Source organism: Cariama cristata, unplaced genomic scaffold (genome assembly GCF_000690535.1).
Source record: "Cariama cristata isolate BGI_N322 unplaced genomic scaffold, ASM69053v1 scaffold17561, whole genome shotgun sequence".
Classification (NCBI taxonomy): domain Eukaryota; kingdom Metazoa; phylum Chordata; class Aves; order Cariamiformes; family Cariamidae; genus Cariama; species Cariama cristata.
In genome coordinates, this window is record NW_009600055.1 from 143,352 (window position 1) to 153,819 (window position 10,468).

At 45.1% G+C, this 10,468-nt stretch overlaps 1 protein-coding gene across 1 annotated transcript in view; it reads right to left on the minus strand.

The window, feature by feature from the left end:
- Positions 1-5,966: 5,966 nt before the first annotated feature.
- LOC104169098 (cytosolic phospholipase A2 beta-like) overlaps positions 5,967-10,468 on the minus strand; it is a 74,996-nt gene continuing 70,494 nt past the window's right edge. Inside the window, exons 21-23 of the mRNA XM_009709913.1 lie at positions 10,311-10,468; positions 9,588-9,774; positions 5,967-6,211 (exon numbers count right to left, since the gene is read on the minus strand). Coding sequence (XP_009708215.1) covers positions 5,967-6,211; positions 9,588-9,774; positions 10,311-10,468 — 590 coding nt within the window. The remainder of the gene's footprint in view (positions 6,212-9,587; positions 9,775-10,310) is intronic.

Consider the following 10,468-nt stretch of genomic DNA (forward strand, 5'->3'; position numbering starts at 1 on the left):
GGTGCGAGTCCCTGGAGGAGTCCCCGGCACAGGTCAGTCCTGTGGCGCGTTACCAGTGGTAGTCACGGCATGGCACAGCACCCAAACCAATTAAAAATGCTGATAGGGACAATTAGCAGGATTGTTTGTACACTGTAGGTGAGAGAGGTTTGGTTGTTTTGGGAAGTAGAGGTTTTGACCTGAAATGTGTGTTATTCTTTCCTTCCCTTTTGCCACTACAAAGCCAATTTGTCTATATACCAGGGCTGCTCGAGGTAATTTTTCTTTTAAGAAGAGGTCCTATCGGAATGGTGTATTAGCAGCGTGCTATCCCTGGACATTTTTAGCAGCTGTGGACAGCCTCCTTTCTCTTCAAGAGGGGAAAACTTAGTAATTAGTGTGGTTTTGGAAGTGTAGTTCCTCCCCACGAGCAGAAGCGCAACTGCCAGTTGCCCTTCCAGGGAGAAGTCCAAGCCTGGAAGAAAAGCATTTGGGACAGGGTTGGTGGTGGCTTTGTGTTTTCTTTTACGGTGCCTCAGCCTGGAGATGCAAGAGGATTCAGCTGGGATTCTCATCTTCGTGTACTTTAAATCCTAATGCCTAAGAGATATAATAATACAGGGAAGTGGCAGGCATGCAGCTAAAGCCGGGCATGCATTTTTGTCCAGAGACCAAACGCTCTCATGCCTGGCAGTCTACCCCCTGCAATGGGCTTGTGGAGACTGTTTCAGCTCTGATTCTGAATTCGCTTTTTTCACCAGTCAAGATGAAGCAGAGCAGACCTCAAAATAACATGCTGATGAGACTGTTCACCTGAGACATAGACTCAAATTCTGCCACACCAGACTTAGCCCAGGCTCCTGAAGCTAACGATGGAGTGATCAGATGAGCCCTTCAGCATGAGGTGGGGCCTGTTTACCACTTTTTTTTTTTTCTTAAATACCTATGTACTGGTGCAAGCATTTGGATTTTAGGCTCCACTTGTAAAGGTATGGTGCAATCATGAGAAAGAGTATCTTTTTTTTCCCTACTTACCTCTGTTTCTGAGCCAAAGAAAAGTTACCCAGCATGAAACCAGGGAGAAATGGCATTTTTTTTCCCCCTGGACAGTGTAGTGGCCGGGGGCTCTTCCCTGACAGGTGGAAGCTAAAGCTTCAAGTCCTTAACTCCTCTGACAAGGAGTTCAGCCTCAGTCCTTTTTTAGCCAGTCTGAAGCATGACTTTGAAGCACTCTTTGCTTGCGATCTTCTCCTCTGCATTGACTAATGTTCCAGTGGGAGGGAAGGAGAGTGTGTAACACGAAGTTTATGTACATACTTTATGGGTACACATGTCGCTTAGAGTTTAAATTTGTGTTCAGACTGATTGAGCTCAGTCACTTGCATCCACAAGGTGATCTAATCATTGTATGTTGCTGGCTAGTTCTGCTCTTTCTCATCTGCTGTACCTGTGCTGGAGCCCATGCCTGTCACAAAAAATACAGCAAATGAAAGGAAGGGGGAACTGGTGCATTTTCCTTTATTGTTGATCATTTTTAACAGCTTTTACAAAAAATTAAAAACTTCTTTTTTTTTTAAACTCACAATTTGATTGGTAATAGTAAAGTTCAGTGAAAGGCAGGTTTCTGTACACATTTAAGTCAAATCACCAAGAGGCAAAATAAAGCTGTCTTGGCTGTGTCTCAGTACAGCTGCCTTCCTACCCTGCCTTGTGCCATTCCACTGAAGAGGGTTTTACCACAGGAGGTAGATTTTAGTCCACTTTTTTTTCCAGGCTCTCAATACCTTTGTAAACCAGAACATTTTCTCTCTGATTTTTCCACTGCATCTTGAAACCAGGAAATGCCCCACAAAGTGCTGAGCAGGCATCTAGCATAAGTACTGCTTCTACAACAGGGAAAAATGTAGTCTTGTGCTTAAGTGCATAAAGACTTTCATGCATCTGGTGCTCTTTGCAATATTTTATTTTTAATTAATATATTATTAAACAGTTAAAAGACACAAGCAAGCAGTTTCTATAAAGAGTTGCTAACAGTTATAAGAACAAACTTTTGTTTCCTTTGTGTTTGGCAGCAGATAGCAAGCTCTGTATTTGTGGGGTTTTCCAGCAAAATGTTCATCTGAGAGCAGTGATCTGGGGTGGATTTCGGATGAGGTGTTTTTTTTTTTACACGCATACATTCACAGAATCACAGACTGGTTGGGGTTGGAACGGACTTCTGGAGATCATCTAGTCCAACCCCCCTGCCAAAGCAGGTTCACCTACAGCATTCATCTTCAGTGGTTAAGCAAACAGAACGCCAGAACAGCAAGGCCCAGTTTATAAGCACGCCATGTGCCTTTTCACAGATGCCTTTTTACGGTGAGCCGCAGAGACAGAGCTATCTGCTCCAAGTGCTTGCTTTGGTTTTTCATGCACCCCACTGAGCCATTTGACATGTGACACAAGGCCAGGCAAGACTGGGGACAAGCAACAAACATACAACCTTTGAGGAACAAACACACAACATTTCAGTGGTCCATTCCCTTTTAGACTCCATGTACACCCTAAAGGAAACAAGGACCAAGGAGCAGACCAGAGCGCAGGTCACCGATCAGCCATACATCACTGCAACTACGCTCTAGAGTTTCGTGGGTTTCGGGCTGTACAAATTAGCATGCTCTGAACCAGAGCCCAGGCGTGCTTTGGGGGACAGCATGTGCCAGCCACCACTTCCCAGCAAGCTGCACGGATGAGGCTGTGCCTGGTCTGAGTCCCTCCACCCCGCACATCCTCCAGCAGCCTTTGCCCTCACAACTGCCCTCCAGCTTCTCCTGCTACACCATCAGGCCAGCAACAGAATCCCTCAATGTCATGCTACAAAACCGAAAACATAACCGAAACAAATAAATAAAACCCACTCTGATGGGCAATGATACAGCCCTCACATAATTTCATCCTCTGAAATGCAAAAATATATTTTAAAAAAATTATTATCATTTAATGCTACAACGGTATCACATGGGGCCCAAAGGAGATCAAGACATATGCCTGTTTGTGCCCCTGGACTGCAAGATTAAACAGCAGTCCGTGGACCTACATTAAGTGTTCACACAACCTCCGGTTGTGCTCCTGGCAAAGGGAGAGTCACACACCTTCCCGACCCACAGCGACCTCCCTCACTCCTCTGTAATGAAAAGTTACTCTCCACTGACTGTGGGTTACCTGAAAACCCTGTGGGTTTTTTGGTTCTTTTACATTTTAGTGGGCATTTCTGTTTGCATTAGCAGCACTATGAATGCAGCAAATGCCCCAGTCATTGATCTGTGGAGCATTTAGAGACCTAATTTTCTCAGCGTGCCTGAGGTGCCTCGCTGCTGGGCATGTGCTGTGAAGGTTCACAAGGGTTACGGATCACCCATGAACAAAACAAGGATCTCTTTTTGTAGCAGCAGAGTGTAAAAATTTGGTAGATGAGGTAAAACAGTGTTCCTATTTACAATATGGACAACATGTAAACAAAAGGCAATTAGATAACATCACTGGTGGTCGTCTTCCTAACAAATCTGCTGTATCTCACTGGGGGCTGCTCCCACTCTCTGTTCCTGAAGGCCAAATCTTCCAGCTTCAGTTAGATATTGGTTTAGCATCAAAAGAAATCCCTGCCTGTTGTGGAGAACACCAGTGTCCCTGACGGAACTGAGTCCTTTAACCACTGCAGCAGAAAATCCACTATGGGCTGCTATTATTGGGACAGCCCCCAGCCCTCTCCTCCAGCTCAGCCCCTTGCACCTCCTGTGCAATAGCATAACACTGGAAGACACGAGCGATGGTTTGAGGCACCAATGCAGTAAGGGCATGGAGATGGGCAGCACGATGGCATCACCCACTCCTTGTCCATCCTTTCTGCTCCTGCTGCCCGGCCAAGGTGAGCAGGGGGTCAAACACCGACTGGCGCTGGGGCCAAGCACTGGAGCCCGGGTCAATCAGGGTGCACCCAGCCAGGGAACGTGGGAGCACGCAGCTTTTTCACAGTCATGCTGGAATCAGTTTTTGTTCTGTGCAAGTAAGTTATAGGAAGGGGTTTCTTTATAGACCAGCCAGAGAAGCACGAAAACAGTGCACACCCTGTGCGTGTGTGTGTGTATGTGCATATACCTGCACCATGGTATGCTGTGCCATGACGTGCTGCTCCTCTACGCAAAAGTAACAGATCCTGCTGGTAGGACTCTTCTGAGACAGCCCCTGCTGCCACCTCATCCTTCCACTCAAAATGGCTCTTCATTTTTTTCTTGCAGCTGGTATCCGATTAGTTCTTATCTTCTCATGGTCTGAATTCAGTTGTACAGTTGCATTCCCGCTGTTATGACTCCTCAGGTTTTGCATGGTATTCCTTAGCTCAGTAAATAAGCATTGTACAAGGAATATTGCTGAGGCTTATTCATTGCCATTGCTTGCAGCAGAAGCAGCATTTAGTAGATGCAGGGTTCAGGCAATGAAGCCTTTTGTAAATGCTCTCCCTCTGAGCTTGAATACTGTCTGTGTATACCAAAAAAGGCAGACCCGTGTTTCTCTTTCTTTCTCTAATTTAGGATTTCAAGTAAAAAGAATTCTAGATGTCAAGTAAATTTTCAACACAGAAGAAATGTATAAGATTTTCCTTGGAGGTCCCGATGAATAGGCTGTGTTTGGATTAAATAAACCAGAAGCAGGTCCAAACCCTTCAGCGCTAGGAAGTCTGGAAACTTCTCTGACTTCTGTGGAGCTCTGTTTTGTATTGCTCAGCATCCTTCCCTACCATCTTTTTAATATAGTGGAGGGTTATAAAGATGTTCCAAGCTCCTAGTTCAAGGCAAAGTCTCTCACTGCACTCCAAAGCAAATGAAAACCAGGCAGCATTTTTCCAAATTTTTTCCTCCAACAAGGAGGTGTGATAAAGAATTTCCTTTTTTTTTTTTTTTATTTGTGCTCTATATTAGTATAGCACCTATTAAAAATACCTTGCCTATGATGTTAGGAATAGAAGACTGTAAAGGGAAAAAATCTTCCGGGTGTGAAAATACAATGGCTATGCACTCTGTTAGTGAGTTATGTTACCCTACATTCAGTTTACATATGTAAGGAGCACCAGTTTATGTCTCAGTCATGATTATTAAATTAAATGTACTTGAATCTATGGTAATTATTCCCCTCAAGTTTCTGATATCAAAAGCTTGTTTCAGGCTCTTGACATTTTAATTCATAAAGGCTCTACCCATATAAATCAATATAATCACTCATGCCTTATGCAGAATTTTTCCTCCAGCCAACGCTCAAAAGAATCGTACTCGCTCTCTGCAGCTAACGTCCTCTCTTCTTGAAATGTAACTGCCCCTCTCGTGGCAGTCTGGAGCAGCGTTCCTGTGCCAAACTCTTGCAGGGGAACGGAAAAAAGGAGTAATTTCTAAATCAGCAAGGGGAATCGGCCAGACAGAATGCAATTGTCCACATTGCAGTTTGGCCATTGTTCAGAGATACATATATATACACGACTCTTTGGCCTGACTTCAAAGCTAAGCCCAACAATTCAGTGCAAATTCTAATTGCTCAGCCTACCTGAAAATCTGGACATTACTGAATGCAAATGGCCAGGACTTGGTTTGTAACGAAGCATTGAAAAGACACCGACAATGGACTCAGGATTGAGGGGACAGGCACATACAAAGAACTATCACCACCACCATATTCTATAACATTGGGGAGATCCTAGGTCTCTGCTAACAAGGACTCTAATTTCTTAAAACAAGACCACAGGCTCTTGTGGTCTGAAAACTTGGGGGAAGGAGATTAAATAAACCCTTTTGAAAGCTAGGGACTTGCACAAGGCACGATGAGAAATGTACAGGTTTCCTGCAAATAATTAATACTGTGATGTGTTGTAATGTGACTGTAACATGTTATAATGTGTCTGTGATGAGTTGTAATGTGACTGTCATAGCCTTCAGTGGGGAACAGTGCAAAAACCCAGCCTAGCGGTATCCAGCTCCGGAGTGGCTGGGGAGGTTCCCAGTCCTGCCGCTTCTCCTCCGTTCTACGGCACTCCGAATTGCCTGGAGGAGCAGGTCTTTGTTATTGAGGATGTTGTATTTGCTCAGGTTCACGAGTTTGTCAAAATTTTCAGAGGAGTAGATTAGCCTAATGAGGTAATAGGGTGAGCAGTTGTTCTCCAGATTTACTTTGCCTTCTTCCATCTCTGAGAGACCGCGTTTTACCCCTGCAGAGAAAAACAAAAGCCACCACAGAGAGCTGAATCTGGAGCACAAAACACGTGGTGTTGGAGGGGACTGATCTACTTGGCAGAACCCAATGTTAAAAACAGCATCCAGGAAGGACTGCAACCCCTCCACAGCTTGAAAGAGTCATTCCTGGTCAGCTTTCCCAGCTGCTCCTCTTTTCTCCTCCTGCTAAAGCTCAGAACTGGAAATCTGTCAGCAGGGCTGGCAGGAACCATTACCTTCCCCCTTGTCTTGCCCCTGCAGACAGTCATTCCTGGGCAGCATGCCCCTGGGTCTACATCCTTTCCCCAAGCCTGTAAGTCTGACTCTCAGACAAGCCACACACCTGGAACACCTTTCAAAATCCATGATCAGACCTTGATTAGAGATGACGAGAGCGTATCTGCCAGCTAGAGTGAGTGGACAACCTAGTACATACAAGTGGACAACCTTGTACATCCCTTGTGATGTACACAGGATTGCCTGTGGCAGAGTGCAGAGGTGCAGACAGAACAGAGCACCCCGCATCAGCCTCTCATCCTTCAACTCAGCCTTGGGTGAACCCAACCTCTTGGAATTGCCAACATCCATCCTCCCTGTTAGGGCAATCTTTTTGCTTAAAAGGACACCCTAATTACCTCCACCAGGGACTTCGGCAGCCTCATATTTATGCTCGTACAATATGTTTAGAGTTACATTTTTTTTCTCTGTTTTTTACCTTTGGTTACCTCCTTTGGTTGCAGTCTGAACCAAATATGTCCAAACCACAAATGTATTGTGAGATGACTGTCAGCAGGGCTACAGACAGACTGCTGAGATATTCCTTCTGATGTCTACCAGAACCACATGAAAATGACACATGAATTTTGCTTGAGACATAGCAGGTTTTAGTCTAACCTAGTGGTTTCTGGGCAGTGTGATCCCAGGGTGCTGAGCACAGGCCGTCACTAGAAGTGGTTGTATTAAAAAAGTCCAAGTTTCGCTTCATTGAGCCTCCCAGTATTCAAAGAGCTGTATTATCTGTGCTATCCACATCCAGATACAGCTGCATCTGCCTCAAGCACACAAAAGCACAGTCTGTAGTTGCACTGTAAATGGGCACTTCACAAGCTGATTCTCTTTTCTAGAATTTAAACGGTGAAAGGCAAGAAAAATAAGTATCCACATTCCACAAGGTGTCTCTCAGCTATCTAGAAATGAAAAGCTCCACTGTTAAACTTGAAATCCACTCAAGCAGGTTGCCAAGGACTCTCCTCTCCCAACTACCCACATCAGTTGCTGGCTGTCAGCATGATTGATGAATCACTGGCTGCTCTGAGACACACAGGTGAGCATCACAGCTCATGAATTTGGGCCTGGAGCACTAAGAAGCTGCAGCAGCTGCTTTGTTCTGCATAATGTCATCCATCTTCCATTCAGAAAGACTCTAAAACACTCACCTGTTTTACCTGCTAGCCACTGCTCATGGCCATACCTCACTGTGCATTGCCATTTAGGCCATCTCCAGCCTCCACCTAACAAGCCCAGTTCCCTCTACTGGGTATCAACTCCTCTGTTCATCCAGAAAGTTTCTAAATGTGATTTTATTGGTGTATCTCTTACTGCACATATTCTCTGAGCGTTGGTGAACATTACAGCAGAACAGGAGATTTACTTAACCTGTTTTGCTGCTGTTCATGACCTTCTCCAAATGCTCCCTCAGAGACAGCCATTTTGCTATGGTCTCAGTACCACAATATAATTTTGGGTAAAGCTGGAAGGAGAGTGAATGCTCTGCCTGCTGTGTTGAGCAGTAGCGAGTGAGAGCAGAAGTTCCCCATGGCCTGATAACTCCGTGTGTGTGAGATACTTCGGGGTTTGTTGCTACAAGAGCTCCAGCACAGAGGAAGGTCTCAGGTTAAGGAAGTCAAACAGCAGGGGCACCAACAAGAGACCGCCTGTCTGATCTTTGCAGAGTATCCCACAAGCTGCTGGAAAAACCTAGTCTATACTGAGGCTCTCTTGTTTTAACACGGCCTTTGCTGCTTCATGCCTGCATTCAAAGACAACACCTGAGGGCAGACCACACTGCCCCGGGCCTGCTGTGCCTCCATGCAGAACCAAACCACCTGTATATATCCCCATAGCAAAGCCACGCCTGTTGTTGAATCCCCTGGAGAAACAGAGGAAGGATATGAGCCCCGTTAGCTGGGAAACTTAAGGTCTTGCTGTCTGTTAATGACACGCACAGAGCTGCCAAACTCATGTGCAAAGTTCTTTGGCAAGTACAGGACAAGGTCCTTCTCTGTGAGTTAATACAGGCTTTCCCTTGTGTACACCACAGGCTAACAGAGTTTTTCTGGCAGCTCTTTCTATTCACTGTCTTTTAGTAAAGGAAGTAACCTCCTTCTACCACAATGCTTGTAACACCACCATAAAATGGCTAGGCCAAGGTAGGACGGTCAGTAACTTTTATGCTTCTTACCCTTATGCCAGCTAAACATTGCATCCCCTCCATCTCCTACTATTTCTTTCTCTGAATATGTTCACAACAGAATTACTTGAGCCAGCTGGTAGCAGTCATGTGCCTGTTCCTTCTGCTCTGACTCCTGGGCCACAAACATCATTCTTAGTATTGCCGGAGAGACTTGCTAATTCTCTCCATTTAGATGGTGGTTGGCACAAAGGCATGAGGGTATGGGAGAAGCACCCAGCGCCCAGCCTGCCTGCTTCCTGCTAGGTCTTAAATTGATAGGGGGAAGGTGAGGGAAGAAGCAGTTGGCAGATGTTCTCCGTCTCTTCTAGATCAAGGAGTAATTCTGGCCCTACCTTTACCCTGACATTTTACCATTGCAGGTGCTGCCTTCTCCAGTATGTCTTGCAGTGTGAGTTGTGGCTTAAAGCCTTGCTCGTTTCTCTCCTGTGCCTTATGGAGCATCACTGAGTCTGCTGTGGTTTGCTAACCTGCCCCTTGAGCAATATGTGGACGCTCATCAGCAGAGACATGCCTCACCTACCTCTGTCACATCATGATTGAGAGAGACAGTTTCACTCTGTATATGGGGAACATAATCCCAGTTTTGGTGAGAAAGTTAACATGACTAGTTTAACAGAAAAAGAGTTGACATCTCCTTCTCTGCCATGGTGGAAACTCATGTACTTTGAGCTGAATGTAGTAACCTAAACCTGGCCTCACAGATGAGTGAGCATGCTCATTCATAGCCCAACGAATATATGTGTATGACCGTGATGGGTAGGAGACAGGATGGTCTCGCTCACACAAAGGCTGTGCCCTTGCTTAAAGTTATTGCTGCAAAGGACAAGTAAGATCCATGCTGTGGAAAGACAAATGGCCCGAACTCAACTAGAAAGTACAGTTTTGTTGATCGAACTTACCAGGCTCCTTGAATTCCTTAAAGGTGTCATTCACCAGGGGGAAATGGATTACTATGGGTGCTCTGGGGTCCTCTGCATCCGAAAACACATAACATTCCTTTGGATTCTTCTCTTCTTCTTTACTTAGCTCCACTTTGGGGAACGGGATTTTTTGTATCTTGCAATATTTGTACGTCATCTCTAATTGCTGTGGACACACAAAGTCATTACCTTAAAGCTAAGACAAGAATTGGGTTTACTGAGGTATCATAGAAATACTGTGGCAACTTCATTCAGTCCCTAGAATCACTCCGCAGTGAATATGTAGTCCAAAGTAGCCACAGGATAACCCTACTTTCTGCCACCACTCACCACAAGTCAGAAGATGCTTCTTATCACCCTATAATGTTTTTTACAGCTAGAGGGAAAGACCAAAAGCCACACTTAGACTTTGTCATAAGAACAGACCAGGAGAGATCAAGGTCATGTCTCCAGCAAACAATTGTTACTGCAGTTCCCTGCAGATCCTAGGAAGTGTATGCAGCAATCCACTACAGAGAAAAAAGCCTAACAGCTTCTATAGTTCTGGACTTGAAGGAAGTTTCTTTCCTCCTCCAAGATATGATGACTGGTTTGCTCTTGGGTATATGATCAAGACTTAGACAACCACTTACTTAGAAGTTTGAATAACACAAGAAGAGTTTTACCAGGGTTGCAAGGAACAGAGTATGTTCATCTTCTCACCTTGAACACATTCCCCAAACCGTAATCAAGTGAGATAATGACATCTACATTCCTCTCTGGATTGAAAAGTGCGGCACCACTGGTGTTGATGAAATAGCCAACATCTATCAGGCAAAGATATTTCTGCAGCGGTGTCAGATCGTTAGGGAAAGAGTCCA